General features: G+C 39.7%; 1 protein-coding gene across 3 annotated transcripts in view; it reads left to right on the top strand.

Annotated features, from left to right (window-relative positions):
• Positions 1-27,846, top strand: part of IFT88 (intraflagellar transport 88) — a 133,033-nt gene that overhangs the window by 68,390 nt on the left and 36,797 nt on the right. For all 3 annotated transcript variants that reach the window (XM_047852009.1, XM_047852018.1, XM_047852026.1), the window contains 6 exons: positions 3,904-3,990; positions 10,300-10,486; positions 12,262-12,370; positions 14,679-14,829; positions 15,352-15,467; positions 26,585-26,637. In XM_047852009.1, coding sequence (XP_047707965.1) covers positions 3,904-3,990; positions 10,300-10,486; positions 12,262-12,370; positions 14,679-14,829; positions 15,352-15,467; positions 26,585-26,637 — 703 coding nt within the window. The remainder of the gene's footprint in view (positions 1-3,903; positions 3,991-10,299; positions 10,487-12,261; positions 12,371-14,678; positions 14,830-15,351; positions 15,468-26,584; positions 26,638-27,846) is intronic.

Below are 27,846 nucleotides of genomic sequence, written 5' to 3' on the forward strand. Positions count from 1 at the left end.
AGTCCAGAGAACAACTTTTCCCCTAGAGGTTTTCAAACTGTTCTCTAAACCTGTAAGGTTTTTTAGAGGCAGGGAAGGCCAAGAGCCCAACTAGCAGCATGGTGCTTCCATCGTCCTGTCTTCACCAGAGAGCTTTCCCGTGACCTGTTTTGTGTATTTGGTTTACTCTGGAACATTGCTTTGGGCATAAAAGGGTCCCATTGCTAAGCACAATTTCACAGTCCTCCAGGACATCTTGCTGGTATCACTGCTACCTTGCTGCCTGGGGTCAAGATGGAATGGGTGCTCCCCCCTCCGTAGTCTTTAAAATATTTTGTGTTCCATTTGCATTTTCAAGATTTTAATTAGTTTACTTATGTTTTAAAAATGTAATTTCTGCTTTCTTTTCAACATTGCTGCTTTGACTTTGTGTTTCTTTTGTTTGTATATTGTAAGTATGATGAGGTGGGTATAATAAACCGTAGTTGAAAGGAACACTGTTAGGTTAAAAGGGATTGGGTTGACATAACTCACCATTTGACGAGGACTACTTTATTTACAATTCAAGTAAAAGAGAAAAATATATACCTTCTAATATGAGGTTATAATTCTGTAGCTAAGTAAAGATGCTGAAATCTCAAGAGTGTGGTTCTTTGTGATGGTAGTTCTGCTTTGTAGTCACCTTTGTAATAGAGAAAAAATCCATAAAAAGCCAAAGGTAGATGAAATGAAGTAGTTTGGGCTGAAGGCCCGTGATCATGTGTGGACAGATGCAGTGGAATGCAGAAACCAGTAGCTTAGATGGCATCAGTCGGGAAAGAAAGCCAAAATGAAAATATATCTATTTTCCTAATTGTTTGTGGGGGGAAGAAAAGAAAACACAACCCAAATTAACAATGTTTTTTCCATTATTTGTTTTGCTATTTATAGCTAAATTTAATTTTATTGGTACACTTTTATCAGTTTCACTTGTAAAGGAATCGATGTTACAATATTTTATTTTGATTAATTAAATTTTTAAAGATTTTTATTTTTATGTAATTTCCACACCCAACATGAGACTCGAACTCACAACCCCGAGATCAAGAGTCACACACTCCACTGATTGAGCCACCCAGGCATTCCTATAATGTATTTTATTTTTAAAAACAGTAATATTGGGGGTTGCCTAGCTGGCTCAGTTGGTAGAGCATGTGGCTTTTGATCTCAGGGTCGTGAGTTCAAGCCCCACATTGGTCGTGGAGCCTACTTAAAAAAAAATTTAAAAACAAATATTGGCTATGCATTCATTGAACGTGTAAAAGAACGGTTTTGAAAACCACCCATTTCAAAGCAAAAAATCTTGAAAATATTCCTTTTATTAGAATAGTTACATAGCATTTTTAGACTAGTTTAGAAATTTCAAATATGAAATGTTTTTATTCTCTCAGATGTTTTTAAATGAATGTTTTAAAGTTCAAAATATTTCTGTTATTTTAAATAGTAGCACTGCATCATTTTTTACATATTATTTGAATTCATAGTAACCTTTTGCGGGGGGAGAATAACTTGGTGTTATGTGTAGTCTTAAAGTCTTGTTAACAGTGAGCCGCAAATTAATAAAGATGAAAATTTTAAAATCTAAGACACTTAAAAAACATTTTTTTTTAAGTTTCTTTATTTTAAGAGAGAAAGAGATAGTGTGAGTGGGGGAGGGAGAGAAAAGGGAGAGAGAAAGAGATCGTGTGAGTGGGGGAGGGAGAGAGGGGGAGAGAGAAAAGGAGAGAAAGAATCCCAAGCAGGCTATGGGCTGCGAGTGCAGAGCCCAGTGCAGGGCTTGAACTCACAAAACCACAAGATCATGACCTGAGCCAAAACCAAGAGCTGGATGCTTAACCAACTGAGCCACCCAGGCGCCACATCTACGACACTTTATTAATAGCTTTATTAATAGTATGAATAGCTGTTTCTAAAAGGAATGATGTAAGCTAAACTACTATATGGCATTCCATTTTTTTTAATTGTTGTTGTTAGCTTGCTTTTGATAATCTACTTACAGATTTCATAAATATCAGAAAACTGATTATTTTCTCTCTGCACTTTACTTTTGAGAATTTAATGGATGCATGAGTTACACCTATTCATGTGCCTTATATTTTAAATTAACACATACATTTATTTTGGCACAATCTAAAACTAAAGTTTAACACCTCAGAATTCTTACTCAAAGTGAAATGTATCTTATAAAACTTAGAGATTCAAAACAGCAGTGACTTTTACATTAATAGCCATGGACGTTGTATAAAGAGTCAATGAGATAACTCCTATAGGATGAACAACATAAGTAGCAATAATTTCTGAAGTGCGTTTTAGGAACTTCTTGGCAATTCTGCAGAAGATCCTTCCAAGAAAGTAAGTGAGAAAGAGAATCTCAAAAGTGAGCATATGATGTTGGGGTCTTTTTTCTTCTTTGTGGAATTATGAACTACTAGCCTAGAAACTTCAGTGATTTTCTTTAATCAAAAACCTTTGAAAAGAGGTGACTCAGTCGGTTGAGCATGTGACTCTTGATTTTGGTTCAGATCATGATTTCATGGTCATGGGGTTGAGCCCTGCATTGGGCTCTGCTCTGGGCACGGATCCTGCTTGCGATTCTCGCTCTCCCTCTCCCTTTTCGTCTGCCCCTCCCCTGCGCGTGCACTCTCTCTCTCAGAAAACAAACAAACAAAAAAACTTGAAAAGAATAATTACTTCTATTGGAACCTACATATGTAGAATGTATCCTTAAAAAAATTGAGTCAGCACACTAAATGGTGCTATATTCGAGGCTTCGTTTGAGGTCAGACACTTTCACAGCACACAGATTTGTCAAGGTATTTTCACTAGCAGCAGCTTGTGAGCATCGTAAAAACTAAAGCAGCGTTTTTGTTGGCTCCACTCTCTCCAAGAGCAGAAAGTGCCCAAAGCCATGCATTTTCTGTTCAGTATATGTATCTTGAAGGAAGGAAGGAAAACCCATTGCCTTTACCTGCTTTTTCTCCTGTTATTTCTCAGGCATTTCTAGATTGAGTACTCACTTTTCATGTAAGGTGTCTGACCATTCCAAATATCCTGTTTGGTTAGGATGGTCTCAGACCTGCCAAGTGGTTAAAAATGTACTTTCATTTCTCATGGCTTGAAAATATAATTATATTTGGAACTACTTGAGATAATTTTTTGTCGTAGTCCCAGAATTAGTTTCTGTCATCTGTTTTGGAAAAATTCTCGACCATTAGTCTTTCTTTCCTTTCTGGAGTTCCAGTTATGTTTGTCTTAGACCTTTTTGCTATGTTCCCATATGTCTCTTTTTTTCATCTGAGACCTTTTTTTCATCTCTTCTTTTCCTTTGCTTATTTAGTCTGAACATTTTCTGGGATCTTGACCTTCAGATCCTGGTTGTCTCAGTAGTGCTGTAGTGCCTTCCAAAGATATTTTTAGTATTTGAATATAAATTTTCTAATTGTTCTCTGTAGAATGGTCTTCTGTAGGCCGATCTCTGATAGCCAAAAGCAGAGATTCTGATTTGCAAAGAGTAAATTTGATTGTGTCCTTTAGGTAAAAACCTCACTTACACCCCATTATGCGGGATAGACACTGAACCGTGTCATGAGACTCACAAGGCCCGATATTTACTACTCTCTGGCTGTACCTACCCTACTGTGAAACCTCTCGGTTAAGTTCTTCATTTCAGTTATTGCACTTTTAGTTTTGCTGTGTCCTTTTTTATAAATGCCGATTCTCGGATGAAATTCTCATTTCTGTCGTCTGTTTTCTTGACCATATCAGTCCATTCCCTTTGTGTCCTCCCCTGGTGTGACACTCAAGACACAATGGTCTTTACAGCAGCCTTAAGCCCGGATACCGTCCTATTACAATGATCGTAACGTCCAGATATTTCATTTCTAGGCTGTGGAGACCTTAAAAATGTTTGAAAAAAAGGACAGTAGAGTGAAAAGTGCAGCTGCAACCAACCTCTCATTTCTGTATTATTTGGTAAGTTCCGGTTCTTTTACAACGAAGAGTGGATAATGTGGTATTTTTATGTTGCTAAATTTCTCCCCGAAGAGCACGACTAGAGAGAAGCTGCAAAGAAGACTGGTAGAGAATGTTAGTAGAATGGGGTGCCTAGAGGTCTGATCACGACAGGTTCTGGGCCAGGGGTTGAGTGTATGGATATGAGTGAGAGGACCATCTCAGAAGAAGAAGGGAAGGAGAAAAATTATGGTGGGCAAACATCACTCAGAAGATTACACAGTGCGGATCTGCGAGGTGGGCTAGAGATCGGTTTCAGCACCATGTTAGTAGTAAAGAAAGTGATGGCTCAGGTTACATGATTTACGTAAGGTACAGTGTCATCTATAAGAAGCATACTTTGAGCATCTGCCGGATCCCAGTCATGGGGAATACCAAAAGTCTAAGAGCTCACTAAAAGGGAGCTTCTTAATTCGGAACAAAGGAGGCATGCGGGTGGACTCAGACGGAAGAAAGGAAGGTTGGTTGAAAGTAGAGATAATAAGTGTTTCAGAAATTCAGAGAAGGCACAAAGCATTTTAATTTGGGGGAGACTAAAGGGATGAACAAAAGCACAGAGACAGGAAAGGTGGGAGAGGATGTGAACATAAGGATCACTATATTTAGTTAAACCACATTCTCAGTTCCTCTTGGAACTTCTGGTTGGTGCGCCACTGAGAATCACTGCCGTGCTGAACTACTGTTAACGGTGGAAATTTTACCCCTACTCTGTTGTGATGGAAAAGAGATCAAGACCACTGGTGAGGAATGACAGCAGTATTTTAAGCCTACTGGCAAGAGAGTGGTGCCAGGTGCAGGTTGAGAGGAGGCTGCAGATTAGGGAGAAAGATGCTGAGTTTTTTTCTAATATGTTTTTAAGATTTTTTGTAGCAGTGGTGATATATGTATATATATATTTATTAAAAAATTTTTTTACGTTTATTCTTGAGAGAGAGAGAGAGAGAGGGAGAGAGGGAGATGGAGTGTGAGTGGGGGAGGGAGACACAGAATCTGAAGCAGGTTCCAGGCTCCGAGCTGTCAGCACAGAGCCCGACGCGGGGCTTGATCTCATGAACCGTGAGATCACGACTTGAGCCGAAGTTGGAGGCTCAACCGACTGAACCACCCAGGAGCCCCTACAGTGGTGATATATTTAAATAGTAATGGCCAACAAGCATGTGGAACTGATCTCAGATGGGAAATCGGGGATAGAGATGATTTGATGATTGTCTGCGTAGAGGTCAGAGCTTTGATAATAGATGCTATGGGCTGATCATGTGTGTCCTCCTCCCCCAACCAAAGTTATATGTTGAAGCCCAAATGTGACTGTATTTGGAGGGACTTGGAGAGATACTTAGGGTTAGATGAAGTCGTGAGAGCAGGTCCCCTGATGGGATTAGCGCCCTTATTAGAAGAGAAGGAACCAGAGCCCTCTCCCCATGAGGACACAGCAAGATGTCCTCCTGCAAACCAAGAAGTGGCTCTCAGCAGACACCACATTGGCCAGCACCTTGATCTGGGATCTCCCAGCCTCCAGAACTATGAGAAATAAACGTTTGCTGTTTAAGCCAGTCTGTGGTATTTGCTATAGCAGCCTGAACTAAGATGATAGAGGGTATCTCCAGGGGCTAGAGTGTAGCACAGAACTGAGAACTGACTTTGGGATTCACATACATTAAAGAGGCAAAAATAAGAATCAGATCAAGAGGATGGGAAAGGAACTACAGTATGATGCCTTTGAAGTAAAGGAAAAAAGGAAGGCACAAAGAGGAAGTATATAACATTGAAATCAGAGAGGTAGTCCATGAGAATGAAGGCTAGGAGAGGCACTTTTGCTGGTGAGACAGCAAACTCCGAACTGGAGATTAGCCAGAATGCAGTTTCTGGGGCAGATCTCTTTGGATCAGTACGTCAGTGAGAAGGGTCGAAAGCGTCACAGAGTGGAGGAGGGGGAAATTGGGCTGTGATGCAGTCACCACAGTCCTTAGCCAACCCTGCGGGACCCCCTGACTTGGGATGGCTGTGCAGCCCTGTCCCCCACTGCGGTGAGGGGGACGGGCCTTCGTGCCTCCGCATCAACCAGTCACTGGAGTCAGCCTGCTCACCAGGAAGGGGGCGCAGCTTTGGGCAAGGCACCTCTTTCTCATGGGGCTAGAGTAAGTCACAGAGTGGGCTGACAGCTGAGGCCGTGGCCAGCGGCATTCCCAGCACTTCTGAAGGACAGGTCTGGGGGCTGAAGCATGGTCTCCATTACAGTCATTACATTTGAATTTAGAAAATCACTTGTAAATTTCGTGCAAATGGTTTAATTAGCGACCAGATTTTGACCAAGTTTGATGAATGTGTGGGAGGAGACCAAGAAGATTTTTTTTTTAAATTTTTTTTTTTCAACGTTTATTTATTTTTGGGACAGAGAGAGACAGAGCATGAACGGGGGAGGGGCAGAGAGAGAGGGAGACACAGAATCGGAAACAGGCTCCAGGCTCTGAGCCATCAGCCCAGAGCCTGACACGGGGCTCGAACTCGCAGACCGCGAGATCGTGACCTGGCTGAAGTCGGACGCTTAACCGACTGCGCCACCCAGGCGCCCCAAGATTTTTTAAAAAAGAAAGAAAAATAGCTAGATTTAGGCGACTGAGCAGAGCTATCAGAGTATCTGATCAATAGTTTGTTGCACGTAGTTCTTGGGAAAATGGTTATTTTGAGGCAACGTAATGGGCCTGGTATATGATATATATTGAACATATATTATCGGTACCTATTATGTGGTTGTATCAGTTTCTGTTGCTCTGGAATAAGCTGCCCCAAAACGTAGTGGCTAAAATAACTGTGTATTTCCTCACATTCTGCCTGAACAGGCTGGGCTCACTTGGGTGCTCCTTCTGCTGATCTGGCCCGGGGTCACACATCCTGCTGCCATCATCTGAAGTTTGACTGAGGCAGCATGGTCCAAATGCTTCCCTCACATGTGAGACTTAGCTGAGCCGTTGACCAGCATCTCGTTCCTCCACCTCCTCCTCCAGCAGGGGAGCCCAGCCTTCTTATGTGGGGCAGGGTCCACGAGAGGAGACCCCAGTGCGCTCAGGTGGTTACCAGGCTCCTGTGTGCGTTGAATTTGTTGTTATCTTACTGGGCAAAACCAACACGGGAGAGAACCATTCAAGGGCCTGAATACTGGGAGGTGTGACCCTTTGGGGCCACTATTTTAATGATCTGTCACTGCCTGCATTCAGTGTATCCTTTCCATATGCAAAATGTACTTAGCCCTCCAGGGACTCTCATAGTCCCATCTGTCACAGCATCAGGCCCAAGAGCCATCGTCTGCTTGGGGTCTAGATAGAGGTGGGCTTTCTCAGGTGCAGGTCCTCTTGACCCAAAGGTCTGCGAACAGGAAAACACACCGTGTCTCCCATACACTTCACATCCTCCGATGAGATAAGAGTAGGGTCACTGTAATAGATACTCTTGTTCCAAAGGGGTGAGATGGAGGCACCTCGCACCCACTAGTCCTTAGTGGGTCAGACATCTAGCTAAGCACATGTGGTCCACGCCCCCAAAAGTGAGGAAGGGGACGTTCCTTAGGTAGGGCTCAGCTCTGATCCCTGGGAGCGGTGCCCTAATCCTTTGGTCTCTTGTGGCTCTTGGCTCTGCATTCTGGGAACACTTCCTTTTACAGAAAAAATAACCTGTATTTGCAGCTGATTAACTTTCTTAGCCTGCTTTCTGCCCAGAAAAATTGGGGACCCAGAGGCTGTCTTTCATTTTGGACGGTCTGTCCCTTTAATCCAAGCTGGCAATGCTTAAACTGGTACAACTCCCTTAAAGACTTGGCAGGTTTCCTATAAATCTCATTTGGGGTGCCCACATGCCCCAAGAGCTGCATCCACAGTGGTTTTCAAGGCAGACAGACCCCTTTCCGCTTAGGTGCATGAGGCTGCTGTGGCGCAGAGCCCCAAAGATATTTGGAAGCTTTTTTCTACCTTAAAGAGGAGTGCCTCCTTTGCCAGGCACTACCTTAAATCTTCCTGAGATGTTTCCAAAGGGCATTACAGCCACACCCTTGATCTGATCTGTGCCCTGCAACCAGTTCTTACTCTGAGACTTGCTGCTCAGAGAAACTAGCGACATGAAATAATTTTATTTTCCGGCCCAATACGTCCTTGTTTTTCTATATTTCTGCCAAACTCTAGTTGGAAAATATGAAGTTTTCTCTTAAGCTCCTCTCTCACTGTACCTTATCAGACCCAATTAAAGTAAATTAATTGGCACTTTTAACCTCCTGCCCAGAAATCTCCTTGGCCACACACACATATTTACTGAGTACACGTTCTGTCTTCCAAGTCAGTGTAGATGGCAGTTTTCCCGGTTTTATGACTGCAAAACATGACTTGCCCTTTATCTAGCCTCTGATAACAATTCCTTACTCCTTCCCCATCCTCCACTGCTGTGGTTCTAGTGCTTTCCAGATTTTGCCTGCTGCCTAGTCCAAAAGACAAGGTTTTTTATGTTTTGAGTTTTTTATGACAGTAGCACCCCACTTTTAAGTACCAATTTTTATATCAAAGTTCAGAGTCCACACAAATACATGAATATTCATAACAGCATTATTCATAATAAACGAAAGTGGGCGGGCACAATCCAGGTGTCCATCAACAGTGAATGGATAAACAAAATGTGGCCTATCCATACAATGGGATATTATTCAGCGATGAACAGGAATGAAATACTGATGCATAGTACAACATGGATGAACCTTGAAAACATTTTGCTAAGCAAAGAAGCCAGACAAAAAAAGCCGCATGTTATACGGTTGTGTTTATTATGAAATGTCCAGAATAAACAAATCCATGGAGGTGGAAACCAGATTAGTGGCTGCCAGGGGCCAGAGCAGGTGGGAGAATGGGGAGTGACTGCTAATGGGTACAGGATATTTGGGGGGGGTGTGATAAAAATGTTGTAGAAATGGATGTTGGTGATGGTGGTACAATTTTTTGAATGTGTAAATGCCTCAAAAATGTACATTTATCTGACCTGTGAATTGTATCTCAGTGTTTTGAAAGTTCATTCGGGGAAGCAGTCACTGTGAGTATCATGGGAGAAGGGATGTGGGAGCTAGAATTTACCCAGTGGTGGGGGAGCTGTGGGTGAAGGTGCAGAAGGGGGGTCAGGGGCCTGAGAAGGGATCAGCAGTCAGTGTGTGAGTGGCCCAGCGTGTCCAGCAGCCACATGAAGGGGGAGTTCTTGGAGAGACCTTTGGGAAGCAGTTGCTTCTGCACAACTGCCTCCTCCGTGGGTCCGGAGCCAAGCCCCATCAGGGATCGGGGTCACTGTGCTCAGCAGGGACAGCACAGTTGGGAGGCAGAACCAGATGTGGAGTCAAAATGAGTGAGGGCAGGCTGGAACCCACAGGCGTTTCTGCATCAGTCCTGCAACTGATGACCAGAAAAAGACCTTCAGAGAGCAAAAGCCGCTGCTTCGCGTCTGCGTCCCACATGTCCTACAAGTTCCTTTCAGCCGACCGTGGACAAGAACCATGCAGGGAAGGGGATTCTGGGAAATCTGGTTCCTGGCTTAAGCAAGCCGGCACAGATGCTTCACTATTTAAGGGTTGAGAGGTCTATGTCGCTTAAGTGAGTGATGTTAAGGTCCTTTGGCAGAAGAGACAGAACTAGAGACTTGCTAGAAATGCCAGACCTAGTAGGTGACGCAACCAATTGGATGGAAGGACGGGAAAGATAGTGGTGCCTTTGTAGCCAGCTCAGGGCTTCAGGTGTGCACAGTACTGCAGCTGTGACGTGAAATCCGGGTGTTCAGAATGGAGCCACTTGGGGCGGCTGGGTGGCCCAGTCTGTTGACTGCCTGACTCTTGATTTTGATTCAGGTCATGATCCCGGAGTGGTGGAATCGAGCCTTGCATTGGGCTCTGCCCTGAGTGTGGAGCCTGCTTAAGATTCTCTGCCTCCTGCCCCCTCCTCATCCTGTACTCACTCTCTCTAAAGCTAAAAACAAATAGACAAAAAAAACATTAATAAAATGGAGCCACTTACATGTAGTGTTGTTATTCAAATCATGAGACTGTGAAGTCAGTCATTAGAAACTTGGGTAGTTGAAAGAACATGATGATTAAAAATCCTGTAGAATAAGTCTATCAAGATCAAGATATATAAAATATTTCTGTTTATCGTATTTGTAATCTCAGAAAATCTGTTTATCATGTCTGTAGCCCAGAACAGTCAGTAGAGATATTTGACAAACCCCGAATAATTTGTGTGTGTTTTATACTTTGTTTAGGAAAATGAATTTGCACAAGCCAGTAGCTATGCAGATTTAGCTGTGAACTCTGATAGATATAATCCCTCAGCTCTGACTAACAAAGGGAATACAGTTTTTGCAAACGGTGATTATGAGAAGGCAGCTGAATTCTACAAAGAGGCTCTAAGAAATGATTCTTCTTGTACTGAAGCACTTTATAATATTGGTAAGTAAACTAGGCAGAATTGCTTTGTTTTTCTCCTTTACAATTTTTTTCTTTCTTTTCTTATTTTAAATTGACTTACAGAGCTCCAGTTCATTAGTGGAGGCGACTGACTGACTTCCCAAATTCCTACTAATACTGAATATTCAGCTTTTGCCAAACTGATAGGTGGGAAAACAAACAAACACATTTTCTTTATGAGCAGTTTCAAACACAAAAATTGGACAGAAAAATACCCATGTCCCTTACCAACTGTATTTAACACACTTCAACATTTTGTCATATTTACATCAGGTTTGGTTTTTAGCGAACGAAAGGTTGTAAGACCTGAAGGCGCATCTTATTCCCTTCCTTGCCTGTCAGGGTCCCCTGAAACGGGTGTCATTCCTTCCTGTTCTTGAGTTTGCAGTGCAACAAACACATGTTGATACAATACTGCTTCTTATCTCTTGGGTTATTAATGAAGTTTCTTTTGAGGTTTTCTTCTCCCTGCATAGCTGTGTTTTGGTGTTTTTGGCTGGCTTGTTTGTTTTACCTTGTATGTTTCGTGTCGTAAACTTTCCTCAGATGTCTGATGATCCTGGCCTGTCTTCTCGCATTTAGGAGTTTGCAGCTAAAGCTGAGCGGGATCTCTGAGGCCACAAGGGAGACTGATGTGCTGGCACGCTGCCACGGGGCCATCTGCCTGATCTGCGTAGTTGGGGAACTGCCCGCTAGTCAATTGATCCAATTGGATCCTTCCTCCCGGAGAGGAGTCTTTAATCTCCTGCCAGATGCAAAAGGAAGACCTGGCTGGGTGGGGAGGAATTGGCCATTTTAGATGGAGTCAAGGAGAGTTTAAAGTCATGTTGGAACCGTTCGGGTATCGGGGAAAGAGCAGAGGGAAGTGAATAGCAGAGGCCTTAATGCAGGAGATTTCTTGCCTAGATATTGATTTATTTGTTCTCTTTATAAGTTTTAAGTACTTTTCCTAGTCTGTTGCTTAGCTTTTAATTGGTCATTTGTTTTGTCAAACAGGTTTTCTAATTTTATAGAGTCAAATTTGGCTTTTGGAAAGTTTGTGGCTTCATTTATTTATTGCTTTACAAAGCCCTTCCCTACCCCAAGATTATAAAATCATTTTCCTATATTTTCTTTTCATACGTTTACATCTTTGTTTTTTTCTATTTAGTTTTTTTTATTATAAATTTATTGTCAAATTGGTTTCCGTACAACACCCCATGCTCATCCCAGCAGGTGCCCTCCTCAATACCCATCACCCACCCCCCATCAACCCTCAGTTTGTTCTCAGTTTTTAGGAGCCTCTTATGTTTTGGCTCCCTCCCTCTCTAACCATTTTTTTTTTCTTCTACTTAGTTTTAAAGTAAGTTTTGGGTGTATTCAAAACAGGAATACATTCAAAATAGGAATCTACATGTTTTAATTCACGTGTAGTCGGTTGTCCTGGCTCCATTTCTTACTAGTCCCTTAGTCCCCGTTAAGTTTCAATGCCCATTAAATCTGTAACTGAGTCAGTTTCTGAACTGTGCATTCTGCTAGTCTGTCTACTCCTGTTTCCCTGCCGCACCTTAAAATCACGATAGCGCTCTAGCATGTTTTGGTATCTGCCCAACAATAGTGGAAAAGCCCCTCCCCTGCCTTGTTCTTTTTCAAAAAAATTCCCATCATCTCTCTCTCCTGGATGAATATTTACATATATTTAAAAATTTATCCTGTGACTTTGAGAAAATTACTTACCAGTAATAATGCTTATAGCTTTTCTTTTTCTTCTTTTTAAGGCCTTACCTATAAGAGGCTAAACCAGCTTGATGAAGCTTTGGACTGTTTCCTGAAACTTCATGCAATCCTAAGAAACAGTGCCCAAGTTCTTTACCAGATAGCAAATGTGTATCTTATGTGAAAAACTTGAGGACAGTTGTTAATTCACTCAATTGGTGATTGAGTACCAGTCGTTAAATAACCTTAGCCAATGAGGTAATTGATGAGGATAATATTTTAAATCCTATCACATTAATATGTGATAAAAATCTTATTTGAGTGATACAGCTTTATTTTTTAATTTTAATTCCAGTATTTTACATTTTTATAAAATGTGTATCTTTTTAAATTTTAATTCTATTGTATATAATATAATATAATATAATATAATATAATATAATATAATTACACTAGTGTTATATTAGTTTCAGGTGTACAATATAGTGATTCAACAACTCTATACATTACTCAGTGCTCATCGTGATGAGTATACTCTAATCCCTATCACCTGTTTTACCCATCTCCCCGCCCCCATCTTCTCTCTGGTAACCCTCAGTTTGTTGTCAATAGTTAAGAGTGTGTTTTTTGGTTGATCCTGTTTTAAAAGATCATTTGCATTATAAAAGAAATTATTAAAAGGTTAACACTATTATGTCTTAATTTGGGGGGGAAATAATTGAAATGGTAATTGAGCACAGATGTTTAGTACACATAAGCTATTCGTTGACTGTAGGTTAGATTGTATTAACTCTGAGTCTTGTAGGGTATTTTTGAAGCAGTAACTTACTGTTTAAAAGGAAAATATTATTTATTACTGATTAGTACTGCTGATTGAGTTGGGTTAATTTATCTTCATTATTTTAGCTGACATATAGGCTTAATGAGTATAACTCTCCAAAGGCCTTTACCCTACAAAATTAGCCAGTAGTTTATATGAATTCACTCACTTACTCCGTTCATTCAGTAGTCACTTATTGACTGTGTGCTGTGCCACAGTCACAGTATTATGTTTAGAACTCTGTGCCAGTATTATGTTTAGAACTCTGGGGAATGTGGAAAAGTAAAACATTCCTCCCTAGTCAGTTTCTTCTACAACTCCTGGCTCTCTTTAGTTTGTTTGTTTTCTTTTTTCCCTCCTGCCTTTGGTTAGAAAAGCAGAAATTTGTTAATGTTTTTAATGCCTTTGAAACTAGTTGAAAAACATTTTAATTTCTCTCCTTATTTTAAAAATAATCTTTCAAAACAACATTTGGAAAGAGTTAAAATCTTATGTAGGTTTTTAAGTTACCATTATCTTGATACAAGTTTGTTTCTTTTTTTTTTTAATGTTTATTTATTTTTTGAGAGAGAGAAAGCATGAGCAGGGAAGGGGAAGAGAGAGATGGGGACAGAAGATTCAAAGCAGGCTAGGCGCTGACAGAAGCAAGCCCGATGTGGGGCTTGAACTCACAAATGGTGAGATCATGACTGGAGTTAAAGTCAGAGACACTCAACTGACTGAACCACCCAGGCACCCCTCTTGATACAACTTTTATACAGAGGTTAGGGAAAAGTATGTTATGACGTATACCATTAATAATTTTAAGTACTACGTACTCTACTTTTGTTAGAGAGCATAAAACATTTTTTAATAAAAAAGCTATTTTTAGAGCAGAGGATTTCATGCTTATTCCTTTTAGCCTCTTTGTTTTGTCCACTTAGTCTGTCTGAAATTGCCACCGTCATGATCTGATACTTCCCAGTTCCTGATCAGCTTGGATTCAGTTAAGCAATTGATAATTTTAAGGCTGTTTCAATCGTTTTCTTATTTTTATATTTCTTTTATGGTATCACATTTGCCATCATTAAAAACAGAAGCTTCTTTCTCAATAAAACTTTAGATTGGAATATGTTCATTTCATTGAGACATTTAATGTAAAAATAAATAGTAGTCAATAAGTATTGCTGTGAATAAATTATTTGAGTGTATACAAAGGATTTAGTAGGCACTTGCTACAAAAAAAGAATACCCTATTTTGGGCTTTTAATCTAATTAGGGAAAACTCAAAGGAAAATGCATGGAAACTCTTCCCTTAACATGTTCGACATATTAAGAGAAGTAGAATAATTGAACACAACTTTCAGGCATTTCTATTAAGGACAAATTTTGGACAGTGCTTCGAATAAAAGAGCAAACTGTTAATTCTACTAGAAATTTGGGAGTTGATCTTAGTGGATACTAATGAAGCAAAAGGAAAAGCAAGGTGTATATGGAGCATGAGTGTTATTTACAGTGCCCCATTTTCATCCCCATCCCTGAAGAAATTCAGAATAAACAGTATTCAGTAGCACATTACTATAGGCTAAGAAATATTTTCATTGTAATGTTGTATTTAGGTTTGCTTATTTATTAATGAATTTGGAAAAATTGTGTTATCCTTAACTAAAACTTTCCAAGATATGAATTAATGGAAGATCCCAATCAAGCTATTGAATGGTTAATGCAACTGATCAGTGTTGTTCCAACTGATTCTAGAGCTCTGTCTAAACTAGGAGAATTATATGATAGTGAAGGAGATAAATCCCAAGCATTTCAGTACTACTATGAGGTAAGTATAATTTTATTTTCCTTTTACTTTTTAGCCTTTTATATATTGTTATAAAGCATTCAGCAGAAAAGAAAACAACAGTCAGCAGACCGTTTAGTTTTTAAAATTTAGAAATGCTTGCTGGTTTTTAAATGAATGATGATTTAAAATAAAATAAAGCATTTGTGGAATATAAAATTTTTTAATAATTTTAATGCAAAATTAAATTAAAATCACATTCATTTTTCCCTTGAAGCATGATTTTGATCCTTTTTAAAATTCTATTACTTATTTAATTTGATTCAGATCATCTATCAGTACATCGAAAAGCTGTTTATAGGTAATTTAAAAATGTATATCAAACATTAAGTGTTCTAAATCTTGTAGTTTCAAAACATAAAGTGCTTATGACCTTATGACAGCTCATGCTTTTTTGTTAAGAAATTTCATATTGGTAAAATAAATCCTTTCAATAGGTTAAATGTTGAGGTATAAATTCTACGTTGCCACTGATGTTGTATTGTCATGTCCTTATTTTTCTAGTCATATAGGTATTTCCCCTCTAACATTGAAGTTATTGAGTGGCTTGGAGCTTATTACATTGACACCCAGTTTTGTGAAAAAGCCATTCAATACTTTGAAAGAGCTTCTCTTATACAGTAAGTAATTATTCTGATTTCATGTTTACTTAAATGTGTTGGGATTTGATTTTATCCCTAGAATTAGAATCTGATAAACATATTACATTCATGAACAAATATTAATGAACATTCATGTATTATTTCCATTAAAAAAAATTTTTTTTAATGTTTATTTTTGAGGGAGAGAGAGAGGGAGAGACAGAGCATGAGCAGGGCAGGGGCAGAGAGAGAGGGAAACACAGAATCCGAAGCAGGCTCCAGGTTCTGAGCTGTCAGCACAGAGCTTGACATGGGGCTCAAACCCATGGACTATGAGATGATGACCTGAGCCAAAGTTGGACACTTAACAAACTGAGACACCTAGGCACCCCATTATTTACATTTTCTTGAATGAAGTTCCATTTTATTTGGTCTTTATTGTGTTAAATATATTACCTTTTTATGCAAAAGTTTAAAAAAATACTTTCCTTGAGTTATTTTGCTCTGTGTATTTTTCTTACATTTCAACAAACAAGTATTATTTCTTTATCAATTAGGAAATCACTGACTCGGTTGTAGGACAAGGTTTCATTTCTGAAAGAGTCCTAATAGAAATAAATTGTGTTGTTTCCAATTTATAATCAATTCACATTGTATATTACAAATTAAACTTTTTTTTTCTTTTTAGAGCATGCAACTCTTTTTTTTTTTAATGTTTATTTATGTTTGAGAGAGGAAAGACAGAGCATGAGCAGGGGAGGAGCAGAGAGAGAGGGAGACACAGAATCTGAAGGAGGCTCCAGGCTCTGAGCTGTCAGCACAGAGCCCGATGCAGGGCTTGAACCCATGAACCGCAAGATCATGACCTCAACCAACTGAGCCACCCAGACGGTCCAAATAAAAAAGTGTCCAACATTGGCAGCTCAGGTCATGATCTCACAGTCTGTGGGTTCTAGCCCCACATCAGGTTCTCTGCTGTCAGCACAGAGCCCTCTTTGGATCCTCTGTCCCCCTCTCTCTCTGCCCCTACCCCACTCATGCTCTCTCTCAAACATTTTTTAAAAATAAAATACAGTTTATTTATTTATTCTGAGACAGTGTGTATGAGCAGGGAAGAAGCAGAGAGAGATTTTTTTAAGTTTATTTATTTTGAACGTGCATGCATGCAAGAGAAAAAGAGGGAGAGAAGGGGAGAGACAGAATCCCAAGCAGACTGCACTGTCAGCACAGAGCCCAACACAGGGCTCGAACCCATGAACCGTGGGATCATGACCTGAGCTGAAATTGAGAGTCAGACACTTAGCCAGCTGAGCCACCCAGCTGGTGGCCCCAAAACCTTTAAAAATTTTTTTAAATAAAGTAGGAGTCAGCAACTACCCACTACCACCCATTGTCTGTTTTTTATGGCCTGAGAGCTAAGACTGGTTTTATGCCTTGTTAAATGGTTTAGAAAATAAGAGTACTTGTGTCATGTGGAAAAAAAAAGAGTTATGGATAAATTAAGACATTTTCAGATAAACAAAAGCTGAGGGAGCTTATTACCAGTACACCTACCCAATGAAAAATGCTAAAGGGAGTCCTTTAGTCTGAAATGAAAAGATGCTAGACGGTAACTCCAAGACCTAAGAAAAAATTAAAGAAGACTTGTAAAGGTAACTTCATAGGTAAATATAAAAGTACAACACTTTGTACTTTTGGTTTGGCTTATAACCTCTCTTTTCCCTATATGATTTAAAAGGCAAATACATAAAAGAAAGAATGCACAGAAAAGGAGTGATGGGAATCAAAATAGTACACTATAAAAAATCAACTAAATACCAATAAAGGGCAGTAATGGAGGAATTGAGGAACTAGAAACATGTAATACACAGAACAAATAGCTATATAGAAGAAACAATCATTCTATATCAGTAATAACAAATAGAAATATATTAAACTTTTCCAGTAAAAGAGAAAGATTGACAGATTGAATAAGAAAATCAGTATCCATCAGTAAACTATCTACAAGATACTGAATAAACCCACAATTAGAAGAAGAAAGGAAATTATAAAGATTGTATCAGAGGGGTACCTGGGTGGCTCAGTTGATTAAGCATCTGACTTCAGCTCAGGTCATGATCTCACAGTTCGTGGGTTCCGACCTCACATCAGGCTCTAGGCTGACAGTGTGGAGCCTGCCTGGGATTCTCTGTCTCTTTCTCTGCCTCTTTCCCTCCTATGTACACACACACTCTCTGTCTCTGTCTCTGTCTCTGTCTCTCTCTCTCTCTCAAAAATAAATAAGTAAATATATCTTTAAAATAAATATTCCAACAAAGTTGGGGTGCCTGGGTGGCTCAGTCAGTTAAGTGTCTGACTCATGATCTTGGCTCAGGTCTTGATCTCACAGTTGTGAGTTTGAGCCCCATGTTGCACTTTGTGTTGGGCTGTGCACTGGGCATAAAGCCCACTTAAGAAAAAAAATCCAACAAAGAAAATCCCCAGACCTAGATGGTGTCACTGGTGAATTCTACTGAGATGGTTGATTTTATGTGTCAACATGACTGGCCACTGGCTGCCCAAATTATTTCTAGGTGTGTCTGTAAGAGTGTTTCCAGATGAGACTAACATTTGCAATAGACTCAGTAAAGCAGATTGCCCAGCTCACTCTAATGTTCACATGGAATCTCAAAGGGATCTCGAATAACCAGAACAATTTGAAGAAGAAGAAAGTTAGAGTTATCATACCTTCTGATTTCAAAATTTGCTACAAAGCTGCAGTAGTCAAAACAATATGGTATTGATATAAAGAGGGACGTACAGATGAATGGAATCTAGAACTGAGAAATAATCCCTTGTGTGTGTATATAGTAAATTGATTTTCAACAAAGGTGCCAAGACCATTCGATGAGGAAAGGACAGTCTTTTCAACAAAAGGTGCTCAGAAACATATCCTCTTGGAAAGGAATGAAGTTGAACCCTTACCTTACACTGTATATAACTTAATTCAGGGGCACCTGGGTGGCTCGGTTGGTTAGTGTCCACCTCTTGATTTTAGCCCAGGCCATGATCTCAGGGTTGTGGGATTGAGCCCTGTGTCAGGCTCCAAGCTCAGCATGAAGATTCTCTCCCTCTGCCCCTCTCCTCTGCCTGGGTGTGCCCTCTCTCTCTAAAATTAAAACAAAACAAAACAAAATTTTAAATGGATCAAAGACCTAAATATAAGGCCTAAAAGTATGAATCTCAGGAGAAAACAGAGAGGAAAATCTTTATGCCATTGGATTTGACAATGATTTCTTAGATGTGACACCAAAAGCACAGACAATAAAAGAAAAAAATAGATACACTAGACTCATCAAAATTTAAAACTTTTTTACATCAAAAAGCTCTATCTACTGGCACAAAAACAGACAGTCAGATCAATGGAATAGAATAGAGACGCCAGAAATGGACCCACAAACGTATGGCCAACTAATCTTTGACAAAGCAGGAAAGAATATCCAATGGAATAAAGACGGTCTCTTCAGCAAGTGGTGCTGGGAAAACTGGACAGCAACATGCAGAATGAACCTGGACCACTTTCTTACACCATACACGAAAATAAACTCAAAATGGATGAAAGATCTAAATGTAAGATAGGAAGTCATCAAAATCTTCAAGGGGAAAGCAGGCAAAAACCTCTTTGATCTTGGCCACAGCAACTTCTTACTCGACACATCTCCAGAGGCAAGGGAAACAAAAGCAAAAATAAACTCTCGGGACTTCATCAAGATAAAAAGCTTCTGCATAGCGAAGGTAACAGCAAAACTAAAAAGCAACCGATGGAATGGGAGAAGATATTTGCAAATGGCATCAGATAAAGGGTTAGTATCCAAAATCTATAAAGAACTTACCAAACTCAACACTGAAAATACAAATAATCCAGTGAAGAAATGGGCAAAAGACATGAATAGATACTTCTCCAAAGAAGACATCCAGATGGCCAACTGACACATGAAAAAAATGCTCAACATCACTCAGCTTCAGGGAAATTCAAATCAAAACCACAATGAGATACCACCTCTCACCTGTCAGAATGGCTAACATTAACAACTTAGGCAATAGCAGATGTTGGCGAGGATGCGGAGAAAGAGGATCTCTTTTGCATTGTTGGTGGCAATGCAAGCTGGTACAGCCACTCTGGAAAACAGGATGGAGGTTCCTCAAAAAAACTAAAAATAGAACTAACCTATGACCCAGCAATTGCACTACTAGGTATTTATCCAAGGGATACAGGTGTGCTGTTTCGAAGGGACACAGGAACCCCCATGTTTATAGCAGCACTATCAACAGTAGCCAAAGTATGGAAAGAGCCCAAATGTCCATTGACGGATGAATGGATAAAGAAGATGTGATATCAGATATATATACCATGGAGTATTACTCGGCAATCAAAAAGAATGAAATCTTGCCACTTGCAACTACGTGGATGGAACTGGAGGGTATTATGCTAAGCAAAATTAGAGAAAGAGTAATATCATATGACTTCACTCATATGAGGACTTTCAGATACAAACCGGATGAACATAAGGGAAGGGAAGCAAAAATAATATAAAAACAGGGAGGGGGACAAAACATAAGAGACTCTTAAATAAGGAGAACAAACTGAGGGTTACTGGAGGGGTGGTGGGAGGGGGGATGGGCTAAATGGGTAAGGGGCATTAAGGAATCTATTCCTGAAATCATTGTTGCACTATATGCTAACTTGGATGTAAATTTTAAGAGTAAATTAAAAAACAAAAGACTCTATCAACAGAATGAAAAGACAGCCCACATATTTGCAAGTCTATATCTGATAAGGGGCTATATCTAGAATATACGAATAACTTCTATGACCCAATAACAACAATAACAACAACAACAAAAACAATTTAAAAATAGGCAAGGGATTTGAATAGACATTTCTCCAAAGTATGTATACAGATAGATGATCAATAAGCACATGAAAGTATGTTCGACATCATTAGTCATTAGGAAAATGCAAATCAAAATCACAATGAGACACCACAGCTTTTAGGGTAGCTGTTATATTTGAAAACAGCAACAACAAAATAATAAGTGGTGGGGTGGTTGAGTACCTGGAGAAATTGTAACCCTGTGCGTTGTTGGTGGAAATGTAAAATGGTGTTTCATGGAAAACCATCTCGTGGTTCCTCAGAAGGCTAAACCTAGAATTACCATGTGATGCAACAATTCTTCTCTTAAATATATACAAAGGAATTAAAATCTGAGACTCAAACAGATACTGGTACATTCATTAACATATCATTTTTCACAATGGCCAAAAAGTGTCAACAACCCAAGTGCCCATCACTGATGAATGACAGGCAACAAAATGTGGTTGTATATATGCAGTGGGGTATTCCACCATGGAAAGGAACAGCATTGTGACACATGCTGCAACATGGAAGGACCTGGAAAACATCATACCAAGTGAAAGAACCCAGACACAGAAGAGCAAATATGGTGTGATCCCACTTGTATGAAGTGTCTAGAATGGGCAAATTCATAGAGACAGATAGTATATTAGAGGTTACTAGAGTTTGGGGGGAGAAATGAAGTTATTACTTAATGATTGTGGGGTTTCTGTTTGGCTAATGAAAAAGATTTTGAAATAGTGGTGATGATTGTACAACTTTCTGAATGTAATTAATGCCACTGAGTTGTATATTTTAATCATAATTTTTAAAAATTAATAATGTGATGGGGTGCCTGCATGGCTCTGTTGGTTGAGCATCTGACTCTTGGTTTCGGCTCAGGTCATGATCTCATGGTTGATGAGTTCAAGCCCCGCATTCGGCTCTGTGCTGACAGCACGGAGCCTACTTAGGATTCTCTCTCTCCCTCTGTCTCTGCCCCTCCTCCTCTTGCTCTCTCTCTCTCAAAATAAATAAATAAACTAAAAAAATTAATGAGATATACCAAAAACCTTTGAATTTTACACTTTATATGAGTGAATTGTATGTTACATGAATTATATTTTAATAAAACTATAAAAAGAGGATACCTACCATATGATTTCATTCATGTAAAGTTCAAAACCAGTCTAGATCAGTATTCAAAAGTCAGGATAATAGTTGCCTGTATTAGATAAAGGAGGTAATGTTGAGGGTGTAAAGGAGGCTTCTAGGGTGTTTGCAACATTCTGTCTCTTGAACTGTAGGATAATTACATGAGTGTTCATTTTATATCAGTTTATTGAGCTGTATAGTTATGTTTTATGTGTCTTTCCATATGTGTTATACTTCACAATAAAAGATTTAAAAATTAAAGAAAAAAGACAGTGTGAGCAAAGAAAGACAATACAGCCCTACCCCTGGGGGAGCCATTTGGAGATGTAGGGGGAGGGGCATATTTTAGGGTCATGATGATAGGGAGGCACTGTGAGCATTAGGTAAGCAGCCACCAGTGACGGTAAACATTCAGTAATGCATAGAGGACCTGTACAGTGAACGGTCTCATCCTAAACGCCAACAGTACCGTCACCAAATGCTGCATTAGAACATGTTATAGGAAAACGGAGGGGGACAAAAACATAAGAGACTCTGAAAAATAGAGAACAAACAAAGTGTTACTGGAGGGGTTGTGGCAGGGGGCGTGGGCTAAATGGGTAAGGGGCATTAAGGAATCTACTCCTGAAATCATTGTGGCACTAGATGCTAACTTAGATGTAAATTAAAAAAATAAATAAAAATTTTTAAAAAGATACAATGGAAATGTTTCTTATTTATTTATTTTTTTAAACGTTTATTTATTTTTGAGACAGAGAGAGAGCGTGAACGGAAGAGGGTCAGAGAGAGAGGGAGACACAGAATCAGAAACACACTCCAGGCTCTGAGCTGCCAGCACAGAGCCTGACATGGGGCTCAAACTCCCAGACTGTGAGATCATGACCTGAGCCAAATTCGGACGCTTAACCGACTGAGCCACCCAGGCGTCCCGGGAAATCTTTTATAAACTATAAAGATCCATGCAAATACTTTTCTAAAATGAAAAAAAAAACAACAACATGTTAATAGTGGGGCACCTGGGTGGTTCAGTCAGTGAAGCGTCTGACTTTGGCTCAGGTCATGATCTCATGGTTTGTGAGTTTAAGCCCTTGGTCAGGCTCCGTGCTGGCAGCTCAGAACCTGGAGCCTGCTTCCCATTCTGTGTCTTCCTCTCTCTCTGCCCCTCCCCCCACTCATGTTTGTTCTCTCTCTCTCTCTGTCTCTCTCTCTGTCTCTCAAAAATAAAGTGTTAAAAAAAATTTTTTTTTAAAGAACATGTTAATAGTATGATTTTGTTCCTGAGATTTAATCTTAAAATTCTAAAGTCTTTTCTCTGGGGCCATTCAGTGTATTCAGAGAAACATCCTCAGATCTGCGTCAGGAGTATAAGCCTGGGCTGCTGCCCAGCCGGCAGGGACTGGGCTGAGGATCTCCGTGTCCAGAAGCAGACTCTTTGCCTCATGCTGCAGTCCTCAGTCCAGCACTTCGAACCAGCCGAGCCCCCCTGGCCGGGAGCCTTCCTGAGCGGCTCCTGAGGGTGAGGGGTTATTACCTGGCTGCACGGGGTGAGGGGGCCCCACTGCTTCTCAGTCACATTTCCGGTCTGTTTTCCTTTTTATAGTTTCATGCTTTACTGCTCCTTCCTCAGTGCCGGTGATCCCAATTCTTGAACACTTCTGGTGATTTGCAGGGAAGATCTGAGCACCTCTCATCAGTATGCTGTTGGCAAGCACTTGAGTTTTACCTTTCTTTGCCCTCCTGAAGTCAGTTTCCATTTTTTTTTAGTCCATCATCCATCATTTGTATATGGTTTTATATGGTTTGAGTTTGATCTGACATAGAGTTTATCTTTCTTATTCTCCTTTGTTTGGGGAGGTTAATTTCCAGAAAAGACATTGTGCAATAAGAGATTTTTTTTAATTTTTTAATGTTTGTTTATTTCTGAGACAGAGAGAGACAGAGCATGAGTGTGGGAGGGGCAGAGAGAGAGGGAGACACAGAATCCGAAGCAGGCTCCAGGCTCCAAGCTGTCAGCACAGACCCCGACGCGGGGCTTGAACTCACGAGCTGCGAGATCATGACCTGAGCCGAAGTCGGTCACTCAACCGACTGAGCCACCCAGGCGCCCCTGTGCAATAAAAGATTTTGAACTCTGCCATCTTTAATGCAGAAATCATGACTCTCAGATGGTGCTTACTTATTCCATGTGTGGAGATAATAATTCTTCTCTGAGACAGTTTTCAAACTGCATTCCTCATTGCTTTCTGGATGTGTGACATAAGGGATTTATTCAGGATATTATGCTGGTAAATACTATTGGGACAATAACCTTAGGCATAGTATGCCCGTGTCTCGGTTTCTTTTCCTTAAAGGTGAACAGATAGAATGAATTCCTACCCGAGGCCACTTCCAGTTCTGAAGTTCCATGATTCTATAAAGCCAAGTCATTACAGATTTAAAATACGTAAAACCTTTAGTTTTTTAATACTGTGCTAGGCAATTTATAACCAATTTGCTGGTTTGGAGGTGGTGTTATTCTAAATCACTATGTCTTAAATGTGCTGCCTGTAAATAGTAGTATTTTTCTCTGAGGATTGAGGAGAGGAGTAGGCATCCACTCAAGAAATAAACTTGGCTTACTACTTATAAACTAGGTTCTGATGGTAAGACAGATAAAAGAGACAAACCAAAACAATTAGGCTTGTTTGCTTTTGTGCAAAACTATCCTATCCTGTATTAATAGTGTCTGGGCTGTCTCCAGTTCCTAAAACTATCAGTACGAACGTGGCAGCTTAATTCTGAAGATTAATAAATTTATCTCATGTCCTAAAGACATGAGACTGCATTTCTCATACATGAAAGCTTCTCGACTATTATAATGCATAAAATCTTTTGCTGATCGTCTACATCAAATCAGTGCCCAATTATGTATGCTAATGGAAACAAGCAATGTCACAGATCATCTGTAGTTATGATCCACTAGAATTAGTAATCCAGAATATTACCTAATACCTTATTAACATTAAGTCACTGAGCCCTGTTCTTCCTCTTTACTGGGCTACTTTAGTGGTTGAAAATAATTACTCCATTTTCCACATGAGGATGCACACACATTCATGCACGCACTACGTAGCAGCTGCTCTGGTGGCTGTTTTTTCAATTTCCCAGTAGGGGGCATTCATGAAATAAGGCTTTCCTGAAGAAGAGAAGAGAAGTGGTTATAATAATCACTAATGTTTATTATTTAGATACATTGTGCTACGTAATCCTCACAACTGATTTATGACATGGGTGCTGTTATCCTTCCCACTCTGTAGATGAGTAAACATGGGCACAAATTTAAGTAACTTACCAAGTTAACAGAATGAATAGTGTACCAAACTAAAAATCATAATCCCAACCTTTCAGGAAATTATAAAGACATATACTTGAATATGTAAATGAGGAGTTAATGATGAATGATCACCCAGCATATATCAGGCATCATGTCAGGTCCTGGGAACACAAAAGACTCTGCTGCCTTCAGGAATTTATAGTTTAATAAGGTATTCAGAAACATAAATAAGACTACAGTATAGTAAATGCAGTGCCAAAGAGATTCCAGGATGTTAGAAGAGTCCACAGAACAATCTAATCTGGTCTGGCAGGGAAGTGGGTCATGAGGTTGGGATGAGCCTCCAAGTGGAGGTGACGGTGTGTGCAAAGATCAGAAGTCTAGAAAATGCAGTGAATGCAAAGGACTCTGTCCTCCCGTTTGGATTTGCTGTAGCATGAATCCATTTGCTGTAGCATGAATCCTCACTCCATTTGGTGAGGTAGCAAATGGCTAACAGTGGATGAACTGGATTAGGACCTTGGAGTTACCTTGCAGTTGGAGGGGAGGTGATGCATTTTAAAGAGGGAAGTAATGTAGTTAGATATGTGTTTTCTTTAGATCAAAGTGGATGGCTTTGTAGGGAGTGGATTTGAGGTTAAGTAGCTTGTCCAAGTAGTAGGGCTGTGACCCTGATCTAATAAGACTCCAGAGCTGGTAGGTGTGCCATCAAATTGAGTGGGAGGGAGGCTGTCTCTGAGGCCATCAGGTAAATAGAAGGAAGAGTCTAAAAAGAAATGAGAAGCACATTCAATTATTCCCTAGTCTTTCATTTCTTCAAATCTTATTTTCCTAGGTATTTGTGACAGTAGTCTTTAGAAATCCTGGTCGTTATTATTTATTTTATAACAGAAATTTGGAGCACCTGGGTGGCTCAGTCGGTTAAGCGTCCGATTCAGCTCAGGTCATGATCTTACACAGTTGGTGAGTTCGAGCCCAGCTCAAGGGGCAAAGAGAGGGAGACAGAGGATCCAAAGCGGGCTCTGCTGACAGAACACAGAGCTGCCTGCCCTCCGCTGCTTGCCCTCTCTCAAAAATAAGCATTTTTTAAGAAAAGAAATCCTTTTCTTTTTTTTTTAATTTTTTTTTTTAACGTTTTATTTATTTTTGAGACAGAAAGAGACAGAGCATGAACGGGGGAGGGGCAGAGAGAGAGGGAGACACAGAATCGGAAGCAGGCTCCAGGCTCCGAGCCATCAGCCCAGAGCCTGACGCGGGGCTCGAACTCACGGACCGCGAGATCGTGACCTGGCTGAAGTCGGACGCTCAACCGACTGCACCACCCAGGCGCCCAATCCTTTTCTTTTTAAGAGGAAAAAAAGAATGAATATAGTTCTTTTTTACTGTACCTTTAGTTGAAGCCTAATTGTTCAAACACAAGGTCAACAATTGCCTCATGTGCACAAACTTCGCAAGCCTAAATTTCTAAGTCTTAGGTACTAAGCCAAAGTATAACATTATGGCAAAGGCAATGATAATGTTTAAAATAGATCACAGTGGTCTTTAGCCAAACAGGTTAAGTGGTTCACATAAAATCTAAATAAAGGTGTGAACCAGATTGAAGGACTCTTAAATTTTCTAATATACATATGATAGGTAATAATGAAGGAAATTGTATATATGCTACTTTCAATAATAAAGATCTAATTAGAGGTCAAAAAGTATTTGGAAAAATGTATTTGAAAGATAGTACAGATATGTAGCTTTATAAAACTGATCATCTCAGGTTATTTTTGTTTCATCTCTGATTTCATATAATTTTGTTTCTTTTATAGGCCTTCACAAGTGAAATGGCAGCTGATGGTGGCTAGTTGTTTTAGAAGAAGTGGTAAATGCTTTAACTTTATTCATTTTTTATATATTTTGCTTCTATCTTTTAGGTAATTATGCATAGAACTGTGTTCCAACCACATGTTTGTTTATTAAAACAGTAACTGTTGCTGACTAACATATTGGAAGCATAACTACTACCCACAGAAAAAAGTCATGCTTACAAAATGGGTCTTAGTCGTGTATTCCGTCCCCACTATTAACAGATTCGTTATTTTTCAAAGTTAACATGTAATCATTGGGGATGTTAAGTCACAGAAAAGTAGGCATTCTATACCCAGTAGTTTATGTTTCCATTTTCTGTTCACCTAATTCTGAGCAGCCTGTGTGCCGTGCCAAATTTATGAGACTGTCTCACACCTGACAAGGCTGAAGAAGGCCCAGAACTGCGACAACTGGGGCTGTATTTTTTTATACCAAATGCTACTTGGTATCTTCATTTGCGTTTTCAGTTAACTATTTATTACATCATGTACTGCTGACACTTGTCCTGAAGTGTTGGACTCACCGTGAAGTGAATGATATTGTTGACTCTTATCAGATATTAGGTAATGAGATGGACATGAACAGATTTGTAATCCCTCTTATAGAGGCCACAAATGATCCAGGAAAATAAATTCCTCAATCCAGGGGGAGCACAGATCGTGACAGTGTTAACGATGTTGTCATCGTGTCTTGTAGGAGGTTTCTTTCTTTATGAGCTCCTCTAGAATGGCATCAGGATATGTACACAGGAGTCCTAAAATCATTTAGATCATTGATCTTTGCTGTTACTGTATTTCCTGGGGAACATACAACATAACTATGTATTATACATTATATGTGTATCAGCATGCGTTCTGAATTACCAGTGTTCATTTCCTTGTCAGTCACATGTAAAGCGTACATATGTAAGAGGTATTCTGAGTGATTTGAGATAGAAACTTTCTTGTGTTAACTGAAGTACTATTTAGAAGAGAAGCTGACGTTTATTGAGAGCTGCTGGGTGCTTCCTGTCTGTTACATCGAATTCATACCACACGTTTGGGAGGGTCAGCATGGCTGGCCCTCGTGCACAGTGGGGCCTGTTGAGACTCATCGCTTGTTTACCGACATTTTAGCAAAGATCTTTGATCCCAAATTATTTTTCCAATTCTTTGTTGCTGTGAAGCTAAATTATTGTATTATAAAACAAAATGCTTTCTATAAATTTTTGAATGTTTCAAAA

The sequence above is a fragment of the Prionailurus viverrinus genome, chromosome A1, assembly GCF_022837055.1.
Source record: "Prionailurus viverrinus isolate Anna chromosome A1, UM_Priviv_1.0, whole genome shotgun sequence".
Taxonomy (NCBI): Eukaryota; Metazoa; Chordata; class Mammalia; order Carnivora; family Felidae; genus Prionailurus; species Prionailurus viverrinus.